The following is a 26,955-nucleotide window of genomic DNA, read 5'->3' on the forward strand; positions in this document are numbered from 1 at the left end:
GAACTGGTTGACCAGTCACCTCTGGGTTCAACTGAAATGCAAAGAAAGGACAAAGAAGAAAACTTGAGGTGTAAATTAAAAATAAAAAAAAAGTGTGCCTGCCCTGGTACAGAAAGCAGGGAGCTTTGAACAACAACAAAGGGAAGAGGGGCTTCCTCTCACAGTCAAACAGACTGTCAAACTCCAGTCAAACTGGAGCTGGGCTGCTGTGGTTTGATCTGAGACGAGCTCACCTGGCAGTGGGTAATGTAAAGCTCCAAAGAAACACTGAGAGATGATGGAAACAGTTCAAACATCTTTGTGATCAACACAAAAGGAAAGCTGAAATAGCATCCTGAATAGGTACGATCTTTATTTAGCAGATCCTTGCATTGATTCCATCCATAAATGCTGAATTTCACAAGGGAAGAATTATCTTTTAAACATCATAATTCTGCAATGAAACAATAAAGAGAAGACAAGGTTATCATAAGAAACCAGAAGGGCAGACAGAGCTGCTACTGAAACGTGGGGGAGTGCTGAGTCACTCTGCATTAGGTGCTGCCATAGTAACTATTTACCAGCTGGTTGGGAATGAGGAGAGACTGAAAAATCTGCAATAAAAATCAGGCAAGTCACAGCTTGAAATATATTGCATATGCTCTTAAAAATATTTAACAGAATGGAGAACTTCTGAAGGTTTTTTTTTATATTAGTGTTACTTGGGACAAACAGACTATATTGGATTGCTGAATAGACACATAAGTGTATTCAAGCAAGAAGTAAACTGATTTCTTCCCTGCTAGGCCAATGTTATTGTATCTAATTGTGAGAGCAAGTAGGAGCCACTCTGTGTATTCACAGGGAGGTGCTCCAGCACATGTTCTGTATAACCCAGCCCAGGCTGTGATGCAACACAGAAGGAGGGTTCTGGCAGTAACAGGTCTTGGGGTGAATTGGAAAACTTAACAGAGTTTAGAGAGGCAGAAGCTTAGATTCCTTAGCCATTTTTTCCTGAGGTTGTCCTCTGCTCTATTAGGAAGATCACTGCTGGTCTGTGGCTTAAATTTCTTGGTGGCTGAATTCTTGGTGTCCTCTGCAGGAGGGAGAGCTCTGTGGTGTCAGAGTGGCTGGGGGCACGTCTGCGAATCATAAAATTCTGGGTGGTTTCTTATCATGGAAAATGTCATGATGACAGGTGTGTGTCACTGTGACACTTCCAAAGGCAGGATCTCCATCACTATTATGGCAGGAGGTGAAAGCACTTAAACTGGCTGCTGTTGAGGAGTGGAGAACTTCAGAAAACAGTGGCTGGCCTTTTGATGGTCAGTTGGGCCAAGCTTGCCTCGGGCTCCAGTGTACAGAGAAGCAGAAAGCTAGCAGAGGTTTTAAAGTCAAGAGTTAGAGAAAGCTTTATGAGAACTTTGCAGAGAGGCAGGAAGTTTGTGGTGAAACACAGGAAGTCACTTGTCTTTTAATGTGCATAGAGCTTGGAGGAGCTGCTGCAGGAGCTGCTGAGGTCAGGAAAGCTCTGCTTTGCAGAGCATAGGCAGACACCTTGTGGCTCCCCAGAGCAAGGGCATGGAGGTCCAGGGGGATTTGTTGTGCCAATGATCTTCACTCCTATGTTAGATGGGGAAAAGGTGTTTTCAGGACTCACTGTGCAACTGTTTGTGCAAATCTGTTTGTTGTAAACCCGTTTAGTGGAGTTCTGGGAGCTGGTACTCTTCAGCCAGTTTCTACTGGTCCTTCACCTTCCCTAAGGAAGCGTTATTTGAAAAGCTCCATCTCCTGAAAGATCAAGAGATCCCAAATCACAGAACGGTTTGGTTGGAAGAGACCTTAAATGTCATATAGTACAACCCCTCTGCTGTGAGCAGGGACACCTTCAACTGCCCAGAGCCCTGTCCAACCTGGTCTTGAATATCTCTAGGACAACTTGTTTTGTTCTATCTGTTAGCTGCAGTATTGTCATTTCTAGCTAACAGAGGCTTCCAGGAGTCTCAGGAACAGGGCTCAGGAAACAGAACTGGTGGTTCAGGGAGAAGTCTGGACTTGCTTCGACACAGGAACAGTAGGATCTGGGTAGCCTGAAGAAGATGAGACATGCTAACAACCTTGCAACAAAAAATTTGCTGCAGGGAGGCAAATAAAACCCGGTGTGGAGACTTTTTTCCTTCTCAAAAAAAAGAAGGCCTTAGGAATAGGCTACAAATGCTCTTAAGTAAAATAGATTGTGCAGTATTTAATCTATAATCTATTTTACTCTTAAGCAAAATAGATTGCTGTAGATATGATTTTGCCAAGTCCTATTTTATAGCTGTTATATTTTCTTTGACCCTTGAAGGTGTGGCTGAAGTCCCAATTGCTTTAGAGGCATTTACTGTGAGGACTGCAGCCTGAGGAATCAGATACAGTTCTCTTTGTTTCCCAGCTCGCTTGTTAGTGTGGTTGATGATGGTTTTCTGCCTTGACTACGAATCTTGGAAGCCAAATAGCCCTTGAGTAAAATGGATGTGGCAATTTTATAACAGCTTTCAGGAGTGTGCAGTGGTGACACTAACACAAATTGCATCAGGTTTCATCAGCTGCTGGGCTTCTATACACAGGGAAGTTCAAGTCCTCGTGTTGAATCAGAAGGAAACTACATGGTGAAAAATGTTTGTCATGGAATGGAAATTCTTTATTTCCGTCCGCTTCATTCTCGCCTTTAAGAAAACCAAAAGCTTTTTATCTCCAAAGGAAATGTGTGCCCTGCACCACTGTAACCATACCCCAGCTAGTGCTAATTCCTGGTACAAGCAGGGAATTTTATTGGTATATCTGGCCCACGTTCGCCAAGAGTTAAACAGCTGCATATCAGAGCCTGGAGCAGGCAGAAGTGCCTGCTGTGCAGACCTGCCATGTTAGTCACTCAAAAGGCTGAATAAAAAGACAGCATCTCTTCCCCCCCTTGGCACTCCTGTCCTGTTTACCCCACTGGCACTGAGATTCCCAGAGGGATGCAAGACGTGCTCTCACCACTGGTGCAGCTCTTTAAAAGTCTTTTTTTGCAAAGCCCCTCATGTACCATGGAGTTGGAGATTAGTTTTCCTACAACCAGCTTCAGGGACAGACAGAATCGTCAGGAACACAAATTGACTCTTCTCCCCACCTATTTAGTATCACAGGCACAGTTTGCCGGCCCTTTTTTTTTTTTTTTTTTTTTAAGTAGCCACTGAGTGTATGATGGTGAGACATGTCGAACCAATGCCGAGCTGCCTCTGCTGATGAAGCTGTGATTGTTTCAGCATCTCTGATGGTCTTAAGTACCGCTGCTGTGCAGGTCAGCGCTCAGCGGCGATTTCGTCGGCCCAAGCGAAAATAACAACCAAAAGGGAGTAAGTTTACCCCGCTCGCCTCCCTCCCTCCCTGTCTGCTCCCGCCGCCGCCCGTGGGTCCGAGGGGACAGGGATGCTCTGACGAGCACCGTGCGCCACCGGCAGCATCGCCCCTTTTAAGAGGGATTTGGAGGGCTCGGCAGGGATGGGGAGAGGAGGAGGGCTGCTAAAAACACCGCCCTCCGCCGGGGGAGCGGCGGGGAGCGTGCGGGGCCCGGCGGGCCGGCCGGCGGGGTGCGCAGTGCGCGCCGCAGTGCGCGGAGCGGGGCGGAGGGGCCGCGCCGCAGGGATGCTCGCCCCGCTCCTGGGCTCCGCGGGCTCCGGCTGCCTGCTGCTGGGTGAGTGCTCCCCCGAACCGCCTCGGCACCGGGGCTTTGTCCCCTCCCCGCTCCGCGTTTCCCGGCTCCTTTCCCCGCAGCGGGCGGGGACCCGCTCCCCGCCCCGGCGCGGTGATACCGGCCCGAACCCTTCGGAACGGCCTCTGGGCCCGCGATCCGCCTCCCCATCGCCCTCCCGGCTCCGGGATAAAGGGTATTCCAAGCGCTTTGAAGGGAAGAGGCAGGCGGGAGCGGCGCTGTGCCGTGGGGAGGGGATGGGATGGGATGGGATGATGCTCTGCGGGATGCGAGCGGTGGAGAGCCGGCACCACGAGCCGCTATGGCAGCGCTGCGGGCAGCTCGGCGGCCGCATTACATAATTTCTCTCAAACCCTCTTGCCGGTTTATTCTGTCGGTGCGTCTCCGGTAAATTTGTCGGGGCACTTTGTCTGTAGCGGGTGTGTGAATTAGGGCAGCGCGCTCGGAGGGGGGTGTGTGCGGTAGAGCTGCTGGGCAGAGTGTGATGCTGGATCCCATTGTTTTGTGGGCAGGCGGTGACGATTCCAAGTGTGTCCGCATTAGGAAATTCTTGCAAGTCCGAAATAATAGGAGGATCTCTGTAAGGTATTTAAAGGTTCAGGTTGAATTGATCTGCTGTGCCAATGTGAAATCGGGTCCTTTGAATCTGTGCGAAGTGTCTTTCCTAAGGAAAGGTAACGTTCAACGTCTGTGCTATTTCCCTCTTTATCTTTAAAAGAGCTTCCCTCTAGACAGGCAGACTTTCAAAAGGGGAAATCATTTTAAAAGACAACATCTTAGCATAATTAGGTAAATAATCTGAGGGAGAGTGTTGATAATGGAAAATATCGTAATTATTTATGTTCATGTCTATTTGCTATTTTTTGGTTATGAAAAACCACTCACTCCTTTCTCACTCTGGGGGAGAAAGGAGGAAAAAAAAAGGAACCTAATATTGCTGTCCTGAATTTTGCCTCTGAAAATATCCTTGTGGCTCCCATTAAAGGCAGTAGCCTTACAGCTGCTTATATCAGCAGCTTGAATCAGCTGCTTCAAAACTGTAGCAAAACTCATGCAGTGAAATATGGCCCAGGGAGTTACATGGGTGAAGCAGAAAGGACCATGTGGCTGGGAGGCTGTGGGCAAGTGTTTGTTACAATATTTTGGGCCCCAAGGCCGCAGGGACTGCTCTGAAGCACACTGCTGGCTACACCAGGCTTGTTTATGACAGCAGGAGGAGAACAGGACCCACTGGGAACAGGTCTCCTGTGTGAGCTCCTGCCCTCAGGCCTCCACATCCACCCTGGGGTATTGATTCCTGTGCTTCACATCTCAATGTGTCTCTGCTGTGTCCAAGCTCCTCTCCACTGAGCATCTTGCTCTCCCAAAGTGTGTGTCTGTCCAGGTATGGCTCTGACTAAGGGCCAAGGTTTTTGATGCCATGTTTAGGGCTTTTTAATGCCATGCTCTCTTTATTTTAGTGTGGACATGACTTTAGCCTAATGTTTTTGTCTAGAAGATAGGTACCCTTAGAAGACAGACGTGCTGTTATTGCCTTTTGCAGTGGCACCCTCAGCAGCAGCCAAAATGTTTGTCAACACAGGTCATCTCTGGGAGATGGATCCCAGTGGGTCTGCCTGGCCTGGCAGCATGGCACTTGCTCAGCCCTGGAGCAGTGGTTGTTGCTCTCATGCCTGGTTTTGGTTTTCTGGTGGCCCTGTCCCATCAGACAATGCTCTGTGCTGCAAAGGAGTCACTGTGGCTGTGCTGATTTCCTGAATAAGGAGCTCTTTGGCCACCACAGCCCAGTGCAGCATTCTTCTTTGATACAATTTCTGGCACCATTAGAAAGGTTTTAACAAGTTGAGAACAGGTCTATAATATTCCCCTCGATGAAGTAATGGTAGAAGTCACTGAAAGACAAAGCTAATTGTTTCCTAATGTGGAGTCTTGGATGGTCTGTTGGATGCAGAGAGTGATATAGTAAACAAAATACAAATTTAACAACAAATTACCCCAGGGATTTGCACGTTGCTGGTTTAGTTGAAGCAGTACAAGGTTCCACTTTACCCTTTGTATCTCTGGGTTTTCCTACTTTTACTCCTCTGCTCTTCTCTTCCATGTGCCTGCAACCCTGAGCTGCCCACCCTGTCGGTCCTGCCTTGCAGTGAGGAAGAGGAGGCTTTGCTCTCTCGCCTCCTGGCAGCAGCTGGAGCCCAGTGGGCACCTGCACCCATGTGTGGGGGCACAAGAAAGGAATTCTGCCATCGGTGTCTCTTCCCACCAGCACCGGTGCACCTCCAAATATTTCTCAGTGCGCGTTTGCAAAGGGGGCAGGAGGGTCATCTGGGGTCACAACAAGCTTGTGCAGTCCCACTCCCAATCCTGGCTCTCACACCGTGGCACAGGAGTCCTTGGTGATGCCAGTTCAGGTCTCTGGATAAGACATTTCCTGCTGTGCTCTGTGTATGAAGCAGAGCAGATGCCCAAGGCTGCTCAGCCCAGCCCGTGGAGCACCGGCTGCTGCACGAGAGGCAAAGCCCATGGTATTTGAGGAGGTATATTTAGTTGCTTTTATTCTCCATCCCTCTATTACTGCTCCACTTGAACAGTTGCTAGATACCATCAAAAGGAAAGAGTAGATGTATTTGGATTTCCCTGCTCCCTCCCAGGGACAGCACATAGCAATTTTTCTCTGCTGCTCTGGACTAATCTAGACATTTATGTGATTCTTGTTTCCATGCTACTATGGATATTACAAATATATTAAGTAATAAAAAGAGGAGAGAAGCTTTGAAGACAGATGGTAAACTGAATTAACAACATACCCACGGAAATAGGAAAGCAGACTTGGGAGCGAGCCAGGAACAAAGAAATGCAACATTACATCACTAAGGGTATAAGTGGTGGTGTTTTGATGTCACTGAACACTGCAGAGCACCAGTGGGCTTAAACCTTTCATCATGAGAACATTTCTGAGAGCTCTTCGAGAGAAATACCAGCATCTTCCTTCATCACTGCACAGCAACCAGCACGTGGATGTGTCGTAGGTAACTGGAGACAAGTCTGGGTGAGATGAAGGGATGGTGGGTAACGTGACACAGTTGGTTGCCTGGCACAGGCATCCAGGGCAGCTCCTTTCTCATGGCCTTTTTCTTGACTTTGCCAGATTATTTCTTCATGCAGACCCAAACAAAACAACTCAATCCCCCTCCTTCTGATCAGAAATGAACAGGAAAGAAAAACATCTACTAATACATTTTTTTTAAATTTTAAGTGCTCTGCACACGTTCTTTGGGGATGGGTCAATACAAGTAATGAGGTTTTTTTCCATCGTTGCTATTTCTGTCTCTTGTGCTACCATGTGAAGCCAAAGCCCTGCAGGTCCTTGGCACTGGGGACCCATCTGTCCCCGCTGCCGTTCCCGCAGGGCTGCAGGTGCCAGGAGCAGGGACAGCTCGGGGAAGGGCCACCACAGTGGCTCCTGCAGCTTGGCCTTGTCCCCTCTGGAGAAGGTACCCGTGTCCAAACTGCTTCATCCTCTCTCCTCTTCTCCCTTCTGAACAGGAGGGCTTACAGATCTCATGAACCCAGACACCCTCTGACCCTGTGACACCAGTCAAATGCAGTGCAGAAAGGTGCAACAGGGAGCATGTGGCTATAAAATATAGATAAATATGCTCAAAGTGTATCTGTAAAATCCATGAATTCCCAGTGGGAGCCCTCATGCTCCATTCCACACTCTCCTGCAGTTTGCTGTGAGCCATGCCTGGCTCTCCAGGGGCTTTTTTTCCCAGATGTGCTGATGCAGATTCTTTGCAAACCCTTTTTGGCAATTCCAAGGAATGGAATGTTGATGCCATACAGTGAGACACAGGTGAATGTTTTGCTGGATTGATTGCTATTGTGTGCCACCAGCACTTATTGACTACAAGCCATTCACTGTGTCAAATCCTCCTTGCACTGTAAACATTGTCACAGAGCCTCCAAGGTGACCTGAGGCTGGTGGGGAGGGAGGGGACCGGAGGCTTTGCCTTGTTCTGCTTTCCCCTCATGCTCTGTACATAGGTAAAATTATAAATATTTTACTATTCTGCTGGAGGCTGTGCTATGGAAAGCGTGGTGGCTGGTGGTGAGAAAGAGGAAGACACTGAGATGAGTAGGGATTTTCAGTCAGGAAGGAGTTTCAAAGCATCAGGGGCAGTTCAGCCCCTGGTGAGCTGGTCCCCAGGTCCCTGCTGCAGCTGTGCTTCACCACCCTGCACTCACTGCCTGGGCTTTTACAAGCAGTCATGTAGCTATAGTGTGTAGCAGATGCTTTGGAAAAGTACAGGTAAAAATGCAGCCCTGCTCAATGTGGGCTGAGTCCATGGCAAGGCTTTGGAAAGACCCCGCAGTGATTCCCCCACAAACCCCAGCTCAGCACTCACTGTCCCTCAAACTCCCCTGTCAGCCACACAAGGGGCTTTTTTGTCTTTTGTGCTGTGTGGGATATTCTGCTCTCAGAAACACGGGAAGATAAATCCAACCACCTTGTCCAAGTCATTTTTTCTGTACCACAGGAAGAAAGTGTCACTTGTAGAAAAAAAAAAAAGTGTATCATCCAGTGGAAATCACCATTTCACTAGGAAAACCCCAGCTCAGGGAGGAAAAGCCTGTGTGCCATGGTGTTGCAGAGTGCAGCTCACATTTCCATTTGCTCACAGAGTGGCTGTGGTGGTGTAGATACAATCTCAGAAACACCACCTGTGAACTGCAGTGAGGAGTCCCCACGTCAGCACTGCACAGGAACTGCAAAATCAGTGCAGGAGGAGTTGGCCTCCTTGAGGCTCCAGAGGTACCTGGGGTTTTTCAGGTGGCTTTTCTTGCTGAGGTCAGGTGTGTCACTTGGCCCAGGAGCAGCAATTCCAGGTACAGGGTTATTTGGAAAAACACCAGGCCCAGCAAAGGGTCTTTTGTCTGCTGTTGTCTGTGGCAGAGGACCTGTGAAAGCCTATCTTCTAGTGGCCAAATTCCAAGAGAACCTTCACTGCTCTCGCTGCTGAGGGTTTTGGTGATGGCAGGAAGGTGGAGGGCACCAGCCCCACACCTGGATGTTCCACCTGGACACCTGAGGTTGTGCTTGGGCCACAGATGAAGGACAGAAGCTTCAAAGCTATCAGCCTGATCACAGCCACTGCAATGTGACTTTGTTGTGCCAGAGGAGGTTTAGGGTGGATATTGGGAAAAATTTCTTCATGGGAGGGGCGATCAGGCATTGGAACAGGTTGTGCAGGGAAGTACTGGAGTTGCCATCCCTGGAAGTATTCAAAAAACAGGTGGATGTGGCACTTGGGGACATGGTTTAATGGTGATCTTGGCAGTGCTGGATTAACGGTTGGAACTGATGATCTTCAAGGGCTTTTCCAACCATAATGATTCTATGATTCTGTGATTTCTGAGGTGCATCTTTGGGTCCAGGAGTACAAGTGCTGCAGTGGCAGGGCCCTGGTGTGTGGTGTCACCTCAGCTGGCCCTTCCCCAGAAGTGTAACTCTCCCTGCTGTAAATATACTTCCACTTGGGAAAGTTGTTCTAGAAACTTTATCTTCAAAGTCTTCCAAGTTACCGCTCAGATTTGCTTATGACTAATCCAGATCCTGCTTATTTGTGTGCTAGCACCATGTCTCAGCCAACCTATTTGTTTTTCCCCCGTGTTTTCACCTCAGATCTTGGGCACAGCCTCCTCTCTGGGACAGTTTCCCACGTGGCATAGCTCTGCCCCCGTCCTGTCTGCTCCTGGGGTTGTGCCCTCTCTTCAGGCTGGCAGCTTTGGCCTTTGGAAAGGGTGGGTTTTCCTGCTGTGGAGAGCACAGGCAGTGCCTGGGTGGGTGCAGAAGGCACCCTGGCTTGCTTTGGGCTGCTCCTTGACCTGCCATGGAATGAGAAGCTGCACAGCCTCCCCTTCCTGGGCAACCACTGTGCTTGTTCAAGGCCAAGAACCAAAGGGGCTGAGAAGACCTTTCCTTCACCCATCAGACACTAAGCAATTGAGGCTGAGTTGCCCCCATGCCCAAGGTAGAGCAGCCCCCGGGCTGTGCCCACCCGTGGGGGCTGTGATGGTGCCCAGGGGGGACGGGGACCCTGGAACAGCCTCTTCAGGGAAGGACCCACACACGGCTCCTCACGGCAAGGTCAGAGCCACCCTCCCCTCTGCCTGCAGAGCAACAGGCAGCTGCTTTCTCAGGGCTGCCAAATCCCCAAAACCAGCTTCGTGAGCCACACAGACACTGCTGTGACCACCGGGTGTCCCAGTCACTGTGAGATGGCCCCGGCCAAGGGCCACAGCAGGGAAAGCACAGAGGGGTTTGCTGAGCTGGGACAAGTACGAGCTGGTCGGCACAGGAACGAGCACTGAGGTTGCTAAACTGATTTAATTTACTTTTTTTTTATCCTCTTTGAGAAAGTATCTAGAAAAAGAGCCAATCGTTCTGCTGTTGACTGAAGTGAGTTGGAAGTGATCTAAGCCAAGCTTGCACTGAAATTACAGAAGATGTGAATTATGTAGATTTAAATGTCTTTTCTGCAGAGAACAGTATTCAGATATAAAAAGTGGAGAGAACTTTATTTAGAGTTTGCTTCAAGATCCTTTGCAATGATGGGGGGAAAAAAAAAACAAATATATTAGAATCCTCTTGAAACGTTAAATATACTTTATTTAGTATTTCTAATACAGTTCAGTTTTAGGTAAAACAATTCTCCGTAACTCCAGGTGATCTCATTCAGAATTATCTTTTCTTCTGCAAAATGTCCAAATAACTTCTTGGAGCCAAGAGCAGCTTGTGAGCAGCCTGTGAGCACCAGCTTGTGAAAGGTCACCCAAGGTGTGCCAGAGCCCTGATGTCCCTGGAACCCTCCTTCACTTTTTCTCCCTCGCACACTCTGCTCGTGCTTCCACAGGGAAGGGACACCTTCCACTAGCCCAGGCTGCTCCAAGTCCCGTCCACCCTGGCCTTGGACACTTCCAGGGATCCAGGGGCAGCCACAGCTTCTCTGGGCACCCTGTGCCAGGGCCTCCCCACCCTCATGGGGAACCAGCCGGGCTTTTGAGGTGCCGGGGGAGCCCCCCAGTGACCTCCTCCCTCTGCCCCCTCGGAATACCCGAGTCCTGGTTTTATTCTGCCTGAAAAGGGTTTTTTGTGCCTCCTCCTCTGGCCCTGCATCCCCCGCAGCTGAGAGGCTGCTGAGGGTGGTGTGATGCTCTGACCTGCCAACAACAATTCAGGGCTGTGTTTCCTTTCCGAAAAGGCATTTGCATATCCTCTATTCACTTATTTGGTTAAATACATTTGAAAAGGCAAAAGCTCTGGGTCATTGAGACTGAAGAATGGGCTGTCTGGGGGCCTCCCCCACCTTAACCCTTTGGAACCTTGCTCCAGCTTCTTGGAGAGACACGGCTTAAAACATCCAGAGAAGGGGATTTAAAGGGGTTTTTTGCAGCAGGGATGGGGAAAGAGGCTGGAGATGGGGGAAGCCCTGACAGAAGGCAGCAAAAAGGTGCCATATACCTCTGAACTGAAAATTTGCTTGTGTGCAGCCATAGAATCGGAGAGAGTTTGCAAAATTTAGCAGGGACTTCATGGGGACTTGAAAACACATGTGGAAACAGGAGAGCAGAAGCAAGTTACAGCAGTGTCAGGCACAGAAAGGTACAGGGTGCCCCAGGGTGTGGAATCAGACAGGGCAACTGCCTAGAAACAAAAATACAAATAACCTAATTGCTGCTTTAGTTAGCAAAATAAATAAAAAACCCCGAAGCAACAAGAAAGATCCTGAAACATAAACCGAGTGTTTAAAAACATTCAAACAATGTAACCGCCTGTTATTACTGTCAGGAGAAGAAAGGTTTCAGCGAAGTATTTAACTTGGAATATTTAAGGACATCTCAAATCACAGCCCAACCACAGATTTCTCAAAAGCCCTCCATGGGATGATGCCAAACCCCCCTTTTCCCTCATTTCCCAGCACAGTGCCAGGCCCTGGCTGCCAGGGGAACTGGAGCTGGGTGTGGGATGAAGTTGGGGTCTCTGGCTGGTGGGTGCAGCCCTGCTGATGTGTCAGGGTGCAGAAGGGGCCCCTTTGGTCCCCATGTGCCAGGACATGTGCCCTGCACCTCTCTGCACCCACCACGCTCAGCTGCACCATGGAGACTGTGCTTCTGGGTGCCTGTAAAGTGTTTTGAGGATGACAGCTGGGAAGAGATGAATAAGCAGTAAATTCATCGTCGTGGGTTTATTTTTGTTCCTTTGCCATCCATTGGCATCCCTGCAGTGTAAGGAAATTGAGGGCTAGAGGGAGACAAGGCAGAAACACTCGCCTGGTAGCCTCTTATTAATGTTCCTAATTATTGAATTAATCCTCTATTTGTGCCCTATGCTTCCTTCCTGCTGCTCTTTGGAAGTGGTCAAAATATAGGCTGTGCAATCATAAAAGCGTAATATCTGACCAAAAGACTTAGAAAGGAAAAAGAGGCTACTGAAAAGAAACACAAGGCAGTAAAATTCCCCCATCTTACACAATTTACGTTATTTGAATTAGTGGCTGTTTTTATTTCTACTTGAGGCAGGATTTTCCATGACGGGTCTTAAGGAATGTAGAGGTACTGTTGGCTTTCTGTTCTGCATCCAAAGCTATTGCCCTGGTTTATGGGAATCTCCTGAAAGACAAAGAAAGCAGCAGTTTTTATTGAGTTATCCTCAGAATTCTGAAGGCCATGTGTAACTCTTCCACAGAGTCTTCTTTCATTTTGTATTTGGCTGGGAGCATTAAAAGCACTGTGATTCACTGACACACCTTTTTTTTTTTTCCCCTGGACAAGTGAGATCTCAGCCAAATCCCATAAAAGTCCTTTGAAATCTTTCCATTGATTTTACCGGTAGTTGAGTCTCACTGGGCTTTAGACTGAGCACAAAAGGTGAAGTCTAATTTCTTGTACTTGTATAAGCATCCCTGCTACTTAATGTTCTAAGAGGAGCAGAAGCTTGGGGCAGATTTCTACAGAAGCAGAAGTCACCTAAGTCCTGGTTTGAAGCTTAAAGGGCTTTGTGGCCCCTCTTGCCTTGGTCAGGTCCTGGGTGCTCTTGATCCACAGGGCACAGCTCCTACACCTGCAGGAGGAACTGAAAACAGGCTTGAACTGCCCTCTGCACTCCCATGCCAAAGGATCTCAGAGCAAATCCCTGTCTGTGGAGACCTGCATCCTTCCCTCAGCTGTGAATCCAAAAAAGAGGTTGTCTTCCCACCAAGCACCGTCCTGACCCCTCTGCTCTGCAATCCCCTGGCAGAAAATGCTGGGGCAGAAAAAGCTGAAGCTTTTATTCCGTGTATTACTTAGAGTCTGCTTACATCTTTTTTCCCTCAAGGTAGGCTGCCTGCATCCAGCTTCCTTGCTTTGTTCTCTCTCATCACTCTCTCAGGGTTGTTCCAGAGAGTGAGTCCATATGCTGTGTGTATGTGCAAGGAAAGCAGAACAAGAGAAGGGGAATTACTGCTCAGGGTGTTTATGGAGGACGTAAAAGGGTCAGAGGCTGTCCTGAAACACATGTTTTACTGAATCCCTCCACCTATACTGAGGGTATTATTGCCCACTGTGAGATTAATGGAGGTAGGCAAGACCATCCCTTCACAGCAGGAACTTGAAAGAAGAGCTCAGTAGCACAGTAACTTGCTTTTAATCCAGTATTTATTTAAAATCAGTATTCCCACATCCCCTTTGGGGCATTCCCTCAAGATGTGTTGTGTCTGTGGGATACAGGCACTGAAGGGCCCAGCCAGCCCAGGGCTGCTCACACACCTGAAACATTTCCTGACTACAAAGTTTCTCTCAAGCTGTGGCTCATAAGGAAGAAAGGGGCAGGAATCTGAGCTGGTGAATATTGCTGAGGCCCCGTTTAGCAGCACTGTGCTGCTGATTTGCACCTGCAGACCATTCAGTACTCCCTGCCCTACCCGGGCAACTTGATGAATTAAGCCTGATTGCAGAACACTCCCCGTGTGAGCCAAAGAAGTGATATTTGACAAGCTTGCCTGAAATCTCATTAAATATTCTCTTCATTCACGAATGTTAACTGTTCTTTGAGAATTCTCCATTATGCACTCCAATATCACAAGCACAAGTTAGGACAGGTCAGACAGAAACTTTATTAACTTGGTAACAGTGAGTGTTCAGAGAGCCTCTCCCCCTCTGCTCCCTACTTTACTGCTCAGTAATTGTGGAGATGCAGCCTATATACAGTTTCAGGAAAAAAAGAAATAGTTGAGGAATACAATAATTTCAGCGTTAATAAAAGCAGATATCCAACTCCTGGAGGAAGGGATGGACTCCTCAAGTGCCTTCCTAAGGCCAGAGTGCTAAGAAGGGATCAACAGTAAATAATGAACAGTAAATAACACAGTGATATGGATCGAGGACTCCCAGGGGGCCCAGGGTGGCACACCCTGTGTTATCTCTGCTCAGAAAGGGGCAGTTGGAAGCTACCAGACACTGTTGGCTTTCAGTTGAAAGGAATGCTCTTTTAGTTAGGAGAAACAGCTCAGCCACACCTCTCAAATGTAAATATTAATAATTTACCAACAAATGAATTGCTAAGTTTTGGTTTGCTATTATCACTGTGAATTAACAAAACCTGGTTTGGGTTTGAATGTTTTGGGGTTTGGTTTTTTTTTTTCTTTTAATATAGGTAACAATGTAACGATGATTTGGCAAAGTTATTAACTTGCTATTTTATTGCTTCAGATGACTTATATTTATTCCACTCAATTATCAGAGAATGTTTTGTGTTGGAAGGGACTTTAAAGACCATCTTGTTCCACTCCCCTGCCATGGACAGGGACACCTTCCACTAGCCCATGTTGCTCCAAGCCCCGTCCAACCTGGCCTTGGACACTTCCAGGGATGGGGCAGCCACAGCTTCTCTGGGCACCCTGTGCCAGGGCCTCCCCACCCTCACAGGGAAGGATTTCTTCCTGTCATCTAATCTAAAGCCTGCCCTCTGTCAGGGAGAAGCCATTCCCCCTTGTCCTGTCACTGTCTGCCCATACTCAACCTATAAAGTTTTTAATCCAGCAGACCAGGACTGGCAATGCAAACTTTCTCGTGTCAGAAACTTTCTTCTATGACGACTTTTCCCCAGAGGGGGGAAAAAAAAAAAGGCTGTTTTTAATTTTAAATCGAGCATTTTGCAGGAAGGCTTTGCAGTTTTACACCCTAAAGCCTTGCTTGGAGCCTGTAAAGCATCCAGTGTGACAGAGACGTGTGAAAATACTGCAGTATTCAGGAGCTGAGGGGGTGGGTTTTCCCTCTCTGGAAGGCGGGATGTGGAGCCTCCAGTGCCTCAAGGGTTACAGCGGGCACCGCCGCTGCTGCTGCGCTAATTCAGCCTAAGCCGATATTAGCCAAGCTTAACTTCTTTCAGCCGTTTGCAGATGGGAGGGGGCGGGCCGGGCTGGAGTCAGCAGTTCTGCGCGGGGAGCGGGAGGGCAGAGCCCCGGCCATGAGCTGACCGGCACCGGGACGGCGGAGGGTGAGTCCCGCAGGGGGGGCATCGCTCTGGGGAAAGGCGTGAGAGGAGCCCGCCGGGATCCGGCCGGGACGCGGGGGCTGTGCCAGCCCGGGGGGCCGCGGCAACCCCCGCAGCCCGGCCCCGGGATGCCGAGCGAGGCGAGATCGCGAAAAGCGGGGCTGCGGGAGAGCCGCGGTGCAGAGGGACCCCCGGGGCTGCGGGAGAGCCGCGGTGCAGAGGGACCCCCGGGGCTGCGGGAGAGCCGCGGTGCAGAGGGACCCCCGGGGCTGCGGGAGAGCCGCGGTGCAGAGGGACCCCCGCGGCCGCTGCTCGGGGGGGGATGCGGGAGAGCCGCGGGACGGGGGGCACTGGCTGGTGGCTTTGGCGGTTCGCTGCTGTTTGGGGTGTTACCGCGACAGCCCCGGAGGGGGAAAAGCTCCCGCCCGGCTCTGCCTGGAGCTCCCCGCGCTGGGGCAGCGGTCCCGCAGGTCCCGCGTGGGCTGCGGGGCTCCGGCTGTGGGGTCGCAGCCCACGCCTTTAAAAGCGCGGTGATGCTCTCGTGCGCAGAAGAGGTTGTTTTGCGAGGCTCTGGCTGTTCGCAGGCAGTGTGTTTCGGTGATGACCGGAGGCTGCTGGCGCAGGGCCCAGGCAGGCAGAGGGCACGGCGGGAGCCGGCAGGTCTGTGCAGCGGGCAGGGCTGCTGCATCACGCTCATCCTGCCCCACCTGCCATCCCACTGCTGTCCCCCCACCTGCAGGGAGAGGGGGGAGTTGCTTTCCTTCGGGTTTTTTGGCACACGACCTGCCTCTTAATTTCCTTGTCCCTTATTGCACTACCAGGTTGCCAAATAACCCTTGAACAACTTTCAAAGGCGCCTTCAGCTGCTGGTTTGTTTTGGGATAAAACCCAGACCAGATTCAGGCAGTCATGTTCCATGTACACAGGGTCTGGATAAAACTCTGCTCTGTCCAGGTGTACTTAACCTTTGGGGTCTCCTCACTCCTTCCCCTCTGCACAGACAGGGTCCTTTAGAAAAGCACTACAACTACAGGGCCAGGTTGGATGGAGCCCTGAGCAATCTGATCTAATGGGGGGCATCCCTGCCTGTGGCATGGGGAAGGTGGAACTGAATGATCTTTAAGGTCCCTTCCAACCCAAACTACTCTTGTGATTCTATGAACTTGCAGGGCACTTGATTTGTAATTAACCTGGTCTAATTATGGCCAGTTTACTGTAAGTGAGGGATACAATTGTATTTATTATAGTTAATGACACTACTGTTCTTTCTTTGTAAGCTCCCATTTCCAGTGTCATTTTCTAGTCTCAGTTTCCAGTGTGACAGTTGTAACACTGTTGTTCATATGGTTCTGCTTTTGCTGCAGTGGCAGGTCAGTTAGTATTGGAGCTCTTCGAGCTGTAAGATTGGCTTAAAGAGAATTGCTCCTTATAATAATAAAGGCAGTGCTTAGCTATGATATGGCGCAAGCTGGGAGGCCTCTGTCTACCTCTTCTGCAGCGGCAGATGAGAATCTGTGGTGTGATAGTGCATGGGCAGCATCCTGCAGACAGCAACAGGCCTGATTCCCAGGATCTTCCTGGCTGGAGGCAATGCCAGCTGCAGTCTGGCCCGCTCAGCCCTGCTGGGAACACTTGCCACATAACTGTTGATATTGCAGAAGGCAGCATGGAATTGAAGTTTGACCACGTAAGAGTTTTGATCCAGTCTGAGCTGTCAGAGAAACAATGAGGGCTAACACGTGGCTGGGAAGCGGTGTACAAAACATTCCTGTGCTTCCCTGTCCTCTGCAGCACCAGCTCTGAGCACGCCACTGTGTCTGAAGTGTTCTGGAAGGTTTTCTGTTACGAGCTTGTCTAGGTCTCTGTGTCACGTTGGATGAAGCATTCCCAGGGCTGCCATGCTTTCCTGAGTGCACTGGCTGGGCAGGATGCTCAGACTATTATTCAGAAACCACTTTATTCTGGTGCTGCTGCCAAAAGAAACGGCAGCAACGAACCCAAAAAGGTTTGCAGCTGGACCAGTACTCCTGGGCTGGTGCACAGATGTTTGTGCTGGTGCCTGGGAAAGGCAGGGTGGGTGTGGGACTGATGGAGGAGGCAGGTGGTCAGGAGGGCTCCTTGCAGTGGCAGGACTTGCTCTGCCATCCAGACATGGCCTGGGATGCAGGGGGGCCATCACAGCCTGTGAGTGCTCCAGGCAGGGGGGGAGGTGGGTGAGTGGTGGGTCAGGGAGTCATGCAGGGAGGGTGTGGCACCAAGATGCCATCTGGTCATGCCAGGTGGGGATTTGCTTGGAAAGTAACCATTTTTTCCTGGTACTTTGGCAGGACAGTTAGTTTTGAGCCAATACCACATGCCCCAGGGTGAGCATAAGGCAGGGGGGGATCTCCACGGCCCTGCCCAGCAGTGGTGTGGGTTGGGGTCACCCCATCCCACTGTGCAAGCAGCCAGCAGGAATCAGACCTGTGCAGTATGTGCACCCAGTGGGAGAGCAGCCAGGGCCGAGGTTGTCCCTTCAACCCTCCCACTGTCACTGGGACCAATGTGGCCCACAGTGACCTGCAGATGCAGCCAAGGGCACGGTGTGAATGGTCAGGGAGAGCTGGGAGCTGGCAGTGCAGGGACCTGCCTGTGTGTCTGCCCTTGTCTAGCCTACCTGCCATGGGGCCAGCAGAGCCAGCCCTCAGCAGTCAGGGCAGTGTGTGCTCGTGTACCCGCCTCATTCCTGCAAGCGTGGAACATTTCACCCCAAATCTCCTTTCCTCCACCCAGCCCTGGGCTAGGGGCTTTGCACACTGAAGTGGTCTGGCTGTGGCATGTTCAGATGAAGAGACTGAAAATGAGCCCTGCAATGAGCTGGAGAGGAGAGTGCATCCCACCTGGGCACATGGAAGGGATGTCCCCTGGTGGTCCCTGCGCCTCTGCACTGCCCAGCACTGATGCTGCTGCTGCAGAACCTTCAGGTGACTGGGGTTCTTAGCTGGACCAGGGCCTCTACAGGCAGTGCTAAGGCTTCTTTAAATCCAACCAGTATTTAAAGGAAAGCATGAAAACTTTTCCTGACAGCAAGCCATCAAGCTCTTTGTGGAGCACCTTCGCATCTCCGCTCTGCCAAGCTGGCTGTCAGGGGTGCAGCTCCCTTCTCCCTCTCCATTCACTGCTTCTCTTTGTACTCTGCCCCAGATAACTATTTTTATGCTATTTTTTAAGCTATTTGTTTGCTGCATGACACGGAGTATTCAAGAAGCATATGGTATATGGGGCAATCAACCATCAATGTCACTATAAAAATATAAAAATAAAAAATCCCCAAACCCAACCCAACAAACCTCCTTCTTTGCAAGAGCTGAGGTTTACAACTGATCACTGGGAAGGGGGGAGCTTTGCTGGTGCTCTGTGAGCAGTGTCCAGAAGTGAGTCCCAGGCCTGGCAAAGGCAGTGCAGGGTCAGGATCCCGCCCTTGTGAGGATGCCAGCAGCACAGGGTGCTCCAGCCTGAGCCCCAGGAACATGTGCAGGGTTCATTGCCACCTGTGAACTCACCTTGAGGCTGAGGGGCAAATTCTCTCCTGCTGCAGTCACCTCCTTGGGGTGTTCCTGTGGGCTGTGCTGCCTGAGGGCCAAGGAAGCAGGCAGGGAGGGATCAGGTTGTGGTTTCCCCAGATGGAACCTTGCAGCCCCTGTGCTGGTCTTGGCACAGTTGTGTCAGCTGGCTCCATAGAGCTGCAGGCAAGAGAACAAAGAGCCAGAAAACCCCACAGCTTTGGAGTTTTACTTTTCCTTCTGGCTGGGTTATTCCTCCAGCTTGGAGGAATGGCCTGAACCCACTTGGGGTGAGCACAAAGCTTTTCCCTTTTGGTAGGACACTTAAAATATTTGCACGGGCTTCCTAATGCTTTGTTATCCAGAGGAGTGGCAGATTTGGACCAGGATCCCAGTCTTGGCTTTCCCATACCCATAAGACATGGTGACTTCTGAGCACTGCACTGCTCTTCTCAGGGATGTGAAGGATGTTTTTGGGTCGATCCACATCTGTGAGCTGTGCTGAGTGGGTGAGGAGGAGTGGGGTGGAGAGTGAAGTTTTCCAGGAGGATTTGGTATCAGTGGATGAATAGGGACCCGATGCAGAGGGATAAGGATGAGCTGGTGATGTGGTGCCTGTGTGGCTCTGAGCATGGGGGGCTAGGTTTTGCTCTCTGAAACATCACAAGTGTCTAAAGTAAGATTTCTGCACAGCACTGAATTATTTATTGAATAATTTCTCTTGGCAAGGGACTGGTATGCTGTAGATATTTTAGATACTTTAAATACCTCTGTTTACGTGTGATTACTGGGCTCTCTCAGGACATTGAGCTCCTTGTTAGCGTTTTTCCCTTTTTAGCGGATGCTTGCAAAGATCTTGTGTTTTGCAAATGCATTTCTCGGCAGAGCAGGGGGGAGCAGAGGCCAGAGCTGCTCCTCCGGGTTGCTTGGAGATTTCCATCCTTTGTCTGAGCCCTGCCTTTGGCGTTGGGATGGTCGGGAGGCTGGAGGGTCAGCAAAGCCTGTGAGCCCAGTGCTGTGATCTGCCACCAGTTTTGTCCCCGGGAGCCACAGTGGAATGTGGTGCCATGGCCACACCGAGCCCAGGCTGTTCTTGCAGCAGTTACTTGATGAGAAAGAGTTTTTTGAGGAGTGAGATGCCTCTGCAATAAATGCACATGCACACACAAGCATTTACAGCCATGCATGCATATATGTAATTGTACATGTGTATATATCATACATATATCACATATAACAGTACCAAACACTTTAGCAGCCTTTAAGACAGGTTTTCTCTACTGAGTGAAACTGCCTGCCTCTCCTAAAAAAATAATCCAGTTTACATTGGTGGGCCAAGTTAATACCCCAGCCCCAGCCACATGCTGGTGCTGAACTGGTCCCTTTCATCCATCCTGTCCTCTCCTCACTCCTGCAGTCACCAGAGGTCACAGGAAAGCAGGGCTGGCCTCCCTGCCATGAAGTTTATTTGCCTTATTCCTCTGCAGCAGATCCGAGGCTTGACCCGGATGCAAAGCCTTTTTCCATTGCAGATAACTGCCCTGCTGAGCAGCGAGGGACAGCCCTGGGAAGGGGTGGGTGGGGAGGCAGGGGCACAGGGATGGTCCCTGTTGGCATCACTGCAGCCCCCCTTCTGCTCCCAGTGCCCCAGACACCCAGTTCGGGGGGCACTGACCCCCGGCACGAAAGCAATTTGAGCTAAAGAGGCTTATGTACCATTGAAACCCTGTTCTTTAATAGTCTTGTTGGCAGGAGGCCAGTTTCACAGATTGGAAGGGTCTGATTCTCAAAGGAAAGGGAGAGGAACGTTCTTCATTTGTAAAAATAAAATATAAAATTATAAGCTCCCTTTATTGCCTTTCTTGCTCACTGGGTGCTTTTCTAGTGTCCACTCCCTGGAGAAGTGCCACAGCCTCACAGGCTCTGTGTGCCTTTCCTCCTTTGTTTCACCTCTCACACCCTCTTATGTTGCCTGAGCACTGGCATAATAATCCAAAAAAAGCAATTTTATCCCTAAACTGGTTCTTTCTTGGGTTTTTTCTCTTCTTTCCCCCTGTCCCTTCCCAATTATAACTCATTGAGTTGTAGTGGAACCACAGTCAGTGAGGTCTGGGTATTGTGTTTGTGGCTGAAGCACAACCCCCTCTGTAGTTGGAGATCTCATTAGATCACTTGTTCCCATAAAATCTATGGAAGTGTGAGCCCAGCTTGCTGTGGTGTGGCTGGTGTTCCCCCCCTCACCTGGACCCAACCCCGGCCCAGACTGGCCTCAGGATGGGAACTGAAGGCTCATCCAGCTTCTCATCCTCTGTGCCCACACAGGCCAGACTTGTGGAGCTGCAGAGCAGAGGCTGACTTGGCATCACCTCTCTGGGTTTAATTACAGCAGTGATTAGGAATTCACAGCCTGTGGTGTCCCAAGAGCTCCCTGGCCAGGTTGGAGAAGGTCAGAGGTACCTGAGCTGCATTTAATGGCAGTGGTTCCTTCCAGGGTTGATGTCCCCCTGTGTGCCTGCATGGAGCTTGGGAAAAAGGAAAAATAATGATTGTACTCTGCAAGCAATACACAACATCCCCAAAATGCCTCTGCCTGCACAGTTGTGGCAGCCTCTGTGCATATGTTTTCATAAAGATGTTAATTATTGCAGCAGCTTTCATTTAAATTAACAAATGGTTTCCAGTGATGCAGTCTGACTAGCAGGTTCATGTGTCCCTGGGAATGCTGATGCTCCCTTTCCCCTCTGTAAATGCAGACTCTCTTATAGAGACATAGTCATGATTTGAATCTATCTCAAAACCCCCTAAACCCTCTGTACAGGGCACTGAGCACAGTTTTCTTCTTCAGGGGGTGGTGAGGGAGAATGATCCACATTTTGCTGGGTGCTTCCTTCTGCAAATCTTCTGTCACCAACCCCATTTCGGGAAAACAACTATAAATCTCAGGGTCTGGGGTCTGCAGAGCTGAGTGTGAGAAAAGAGTTTGAAAAACTCGTACTGTTTCACTGGAGTGAGATCTCTCTAAATCTGCCTCTCTGGATTGAGATGTTTCAGCTCCTGTAAATTCTGTTTCCTCAGTGGAATGAGTGAGCAGCCAGTGCTGTAGCCAAGGACACAGATCCAGGGCACTGCCGGGATATTCCAGCTTGCTCTGAGAGAAGGGTCTGCGGGCTCTGAGCCAGCACGTGTCACTGGCTGCCCTTTGCAGTTCCCCACTGCAAATGGTTAATTCTCTCAGACATGCTGAAAAGCTGCTTATTTGGGTTCGGTTTTAGTGCTATAAAGTCTAATGTAAATAGCCTTTTTGGGGGCTTGAATACAGGGATGGTAATGGGACACTTTGCCCACTTTCCAAGACAAAATGAATCACCCTCCTCTTCCCCACCCTGCTGTGAATGAAGGGGGGGCAGGAGGATATGGGTGTCCCAAAAGGAGTTGTTCTTCCCAAGCAGGCACTGATGGAATGGTAGGAAGGATGTGATTGCATGGCTGCACAGGACTAGTAAAATTTTAATTGCATTATGCATACACCAGCAGTCTGAGGCTGTTCCCACACTGGCTTATGTCACTAAAACTCCATTGACTGGAGTTACAGAATCACTTCCAGCAGGAAAAGATGAAAACCGAATTGCACAATAGAGCCATTTGTTACCAAAATAAATAAATAAGCCCTGCTCCGGGGGTGATTGCTGTGAACACAGGCTGGTGGGTGATTCAGAGCCCAGTGCCACTGCAGGAGCTCTGCTCACCCCAGACCCAGGCTGGGAAGTTCCAAATCCCCAGCTCTCACCCATGGCTGTTCTCTCCTGGCAGCTCCCCAGCACTGCTTCCTTCCTCCAAACCACTTTCTTCTGTCCCTCCTTGCATATTCGTTTCTCTTTTCTTTGCCATGGGAATACTTTAGAAATCCGGTGGTAATGTGAAGTCCCATTTGGGATAAACAGAAATGTCCGTGTTTTCATGTGCCACGTGCATGGATGCTCTGCTCCACTCCCTTGCACCCAGGGCCACTTGCTTGTGGGGAACACGCACCACAGCAGGGTGGTGGATCCACTGCAGGGAACAGAAATGGGCCAAAGGTGGCAGAAATGAGGAGAAGGGGTGTGGAGACCGTCCTGCTGCTGATCCCAAGCCCGAGGTGAGGGCAGCAGCGCTCTGGGGTATGACACTGCCTTGCTGATGGTTTAAATTACAATTACTTCTTTTCCTCACATGAGAGATGTGTTCCCAGAGCATGTGAGCGTGAGGGGCTCCCCTGCTTGTCTTGACTCGGAGGAGGAGGCTGTGACAGGCAGCCCTGAGCCCTCCTCCTGCAGATCCAGTGCTCCCAACACACCTGGGCCCCTTTGCTGGCCACCATCCCATGGCAGGTTGGCTGCTCTGTGCAGATCAAGTACGGGCTCATCCTGAATCGCTTTGGAATGCAAAAATCAGGATTAACTGTTGCAAAAGGCAAGGTGGGTGAGCTCTGTAGTGCAAAAATCCAGTGTGAGCAGGGGCTGCAGCCCTGACTCTCAGGATCCTTTGGATGATGCTATGAGCTCCAAGATGTTTGTGGACACCCCATACCTGGACAGATGTAAAGGCCCGGCCCTGCTTCCCCCCAGGCAATCCCTGCAGCCCAGCAGGGCAGCAGCACGTGGCTGTGGCCAAGCATCCCCTCATGGCAGTGCTGTTCCCACAGGCACCTTACCAGCTCTCTGCTTTCAGCTTGGCTGCATGGACGGATACAAAACAGCACTCACAGGCTGATGTTGAGGGAGTAATTCCCAGGATTTCAGTGTAACTAGCAACCGTGGCAAACTGGGTGGCTGCCTTTGGTGGGACAGGCTGTTTCTGGGAGCAGGCAGTCTTAAGTGGGACTTGCTGAAATGCTTTTGCACAAATAGCCAATTCATCTGTGAATGAATAGTTCCCTTGCTGAGCTCTCCCACTCTTTGTAGTAAAAGTGTGTTTGGCAGGCTGCTTTCATAGTCTGGTGTGGAGAACTACTGAGGGGAGCAATCAGTACTCCTTCTCAGTTCATAGTATCCCAGGATGGTTTGGGTTAGAAGGAACTTTGAAGTTCATCTAGTTCCAGCTGCCCTGCCGTGGGCAGGGACACCTTCCACTAGCCCAGGTTGCTCCAAGCCCTTGGACACTTCCAGGGATGGGGCAGTGTCACAGCTTCTCTGGGCAACCTGTGCCAGGGCCTCCCCACCCTTACAGTTCACCCTGACATCATTACAGCCACACAGTCAGGGTTTTATTAGATGTGAAGATTTCTGAAAAGGTGGTCAAAGCTCAGGAGAAAATAACCTTGTGGGTGGGTATTGCCCAGTAACTTCAGCTGGGTGTGATCTCTGCAGGGGTTCTACCATTCTTGAAGGGCTGATTGTGGTTCCAGAGGGTTGTAGGGTGGGGAGCTCTCAGGGGAGCAGAGGTGGCTGTGGGATGCTGGGCTGGCACTGGGGTGCAGCATCGGGCCCGAGGGATGGAGATGGCCTGGAGTATGGGCTCTGTGTCACTGTCCCCTCTCTGCTGCCCCCACCACTTCATAGCCCAACAATGAGTGAGGTTAATTGTTTGTGAGGTTGTTTGTTTTTTTTTTTTTTCTTGTGCAAACTTATAAACTCCTCCAGAGTCTCATGTGAGGGGTGCCCCCCATTTGCTGCCTGGCCTCTCTGCCAGCCCCAGCACTCGCTTGGCACAAACACAGGAGAAGGCTGAGAGAGAGTAGCCTGACCTTCAGGACAGCACAGCCCAGAAGCTGTTCCCAGGAGGAAAAAAGCTGGTTTGTGTTAATGTTAGTGGTGCCATTGTGTGGGAAGTCCTGGCCTCCCCATGGGAGTGAAGCCATGTAACTCCACAAGCTGGAGCAAGGCCAGAGGGCAAGAGGAAAGGGGCTGCCTGGGCTCCTGTGGCTGAAAAACTTTTTTTTTTAAGACCTTGACTCCCGTAAAGTCATAAATAGAGCTGTGTGAAACCTTAACTGTTTGGATTCCCCCTGGACAGCACCTGCTTGGCTCATCCCTCACAGGGCTGGCTGATACCGGAGACTCTCCAGTGGGGAGTTGATACTGGACCAACACTGTAAACAGGAGTTATTTAAAATGCTCCTTGTGTAGTCAACAGCCGAACAGGAGTCCCCTGAGGACAGCCCTGACCTTGCACCCTGGAGCAGTGACCCCCTGCCTGGCTCCCCCTCTCCCCTCTCTCTGTACGTGCAAGAGGCAAAAGCAAAGCAACCTGTTGTGGTGGTGTCTGGATCAGTGCCTGACCTGCAGCTTGCCCTTGGCTTTTCCAGGAGCAGGTCTTGCTCCATGAGCCCAGCACATGGGCTCCCTGCCTTCCCTGCACTCCTAGAAAAGCAATGCTGGCAGCTAAAGGGAATGAGCTGCAGACAGCAGAGTGTCATCATGCCCTATCGTAACCCTTGTCTCATCCCCTGTGTCCTCCTGCACAGCCCTCCTCACACAGAAGGAGAACAGGTTTCCTCTTTTTTTTTTTTTTCCCCACTGTCCAAGCAGTGCAGGGGCCAGGGGTGCCCAGCACCCCCCCAGTCTGCGGGGAGCTGAACCTCCAGCCCTTCTCTTCTCCTTGGGAAATACCCTGGCGTTTGTCCTTCCTGGGAGCCACCCATCTTCCCCATGGCAGGGTACAGAGTGGGACCCTGTGCTGGTGTGCTCACAGCCTGATACCCTGGCACCCCTTTATCCTCACTTCACAGTCACCACTTGTTTCTTCCAGAAAACATTCAGGCAATGAAATGAAACTTTCATGGCTTGAATCACCTATAATTTACCCTGATGTAAATCATAAGGAGCTCAAAGTTGGGAATGTGAAACTGGCAAAGAGGAAGGCAGTGGTGTTTTGGGGGTGTCTGTGCAGTGTTCTTCACACAGAGGTAACCTGGCTTTGCCCCACTCCACGGGAGCTGAGGGCTCGTGACTGGTGCTGGTGCTGTGTTGTGACCCTGCCAGGGCTGTGACCACCACACAGCCCCTGTCCTGCTCAGGGAAGGCTGAGCGAGCTCCCGGTGGTCCTGAGGGGACAGTTGTAGCTGGATCCTGGAGGTTGGCAAAGCATGTTCTCCCCTTCCCAAACTGCACAGAGCCCCGTGCTGCCCGTGTCCATCCCCAGCCTCCCCTGACCTGACCCCCGCTGTGGCTCTTGCAGAGTTTGCCGTTTCTCTGGCGGAGAAGATGCAGGCTCAGGAGATCCTGCGGAGCCTGCGGCTCCCCGAGTTCGATGACCTCAGCCAGTTCTTCCGCAACCTGCCGGCCACGGCGCTGGTTGGCATCGGCGCCTTCGCCGCCGTCGTGGCCTACTGGTTCGCCAGCCGGCCCCGCGCCGTGAAACCGCCCTGCGACCTGCGCATGCAGTCCGAGGAGGTGGAGGTGAGCCCGGGGGCACCCTGACTGCCTGTCCCCGAGGTTGGCATGCCTGGAAGTCATACAATGGTTTGGGACCTCCTTCCAACCCCCCTGCCATGGGCAGGGACACCTTCCACCAGCCCAGGTTGCTCCAAGCCCCATCCAACCTGGCCTTGGACACTTCCAGGGATCCAGGGGCAGCCACAGCTTCTCTGGGCAACCTGTGCCAGGGCCTCCCCACCCTCACAGGGAAGAACTTCTTCCAAATATCTAATCTAATACTTTCTCTCAGTTTGAAGCCATTGCCTCTTGTTCTGTCACTACGTGCCCTTGCAAAAAGTCCCTCTCCAGCTCTCTTTTATAGGCCCCCTTCAATAAGGTCTCCCCAGAGCCTTCTCTTCTCTAGAGTGAACAACCCCAGCTCTCTCAACCTTTCCTCTTAAGGAAGGTGTCCCATCCCTCTAATCACCTTTGTGACCTGCTCTGGACTCGCCCCAACAGGTCTGTGTCCACAAGGGATGCCAGGAAGGCATTTTTTTTGTTTCTGTAGTTCCCCAACCCCATCCTGAAATCAGCCATGTAATGCACTGTGCCAGGGATCCTCTCACCCCTTCGTTCACCAATTCACCTCTTTCTGAAAACTGGAAAACTAGAATGCAGCACATTAATTTATTCTCTTACATTCTCAGTAACATTTTGGTCTTAGCTTTACTTAACCGTCCATGGCCAAAAATTAGAGGCACTGCTATTGCATGGGAGAAACCACTGAGAGGTAACAGCTGGTAAGACCAGATCAACTGGCACTCCTCA

The 26,955-nt window shown here is 50.6% G+C and overlaps 1 protein-coding gene across 5 annotated transcripts in view; it reads left to right on the forward strand.

The window, feature by feature from the left end:
• Positions 1–3,291: 3,291 nt before the first annotated feature.
• The window catches only part of ACSL6 (acyl-CoA synthetase long chain family member 6), a 50,680-nt gene continuing 27,016 nt past the window's right edge, over positions 3,292–26,955 (forward strand). For 2 of the 5 annotated variants that reach the window (XM_027747713.2, XM_027747716.2), the window contains exons 1-2: positions 3,597–3,697; positions 25,949–26,169. In XM_027747713.2, the coding sequence (XP_027603514.1) occupies positions 3,649–3,697; positions 25,949–26,169 (270 nt within the window). In that variant the 5' untranslated portion in view covers positions 3,597–3,648. Of the gene's footprint in view, positions 3,360–3,596; positions 3,698–15,165; positions 15,255–25,948; positions 26,170–26,955 lie in introns of those variants that run through there. The other 3 variants (XM_027747715.2, XM_027747717.2, XM_027747714.2) reach the window with 3 other exon arrangements.

The sequence above is a fragment of the Pipra filicauda genome, unplaced genomic scaffold, assembly GCF_003945595.2.
Source record: "Pipra filicauda isolate LSUMZ 115617 unplaced genomic scaffold, ASM394559v2 scaffold89_size2521313_pilon, whole genome shotgun sequence".
Classification (NCBI taxonomy): Eukaryota; Metazoa; Chordata; class Aves; order Passeriformes; family Pipridae; genus Pipra; species Pipra filicauda.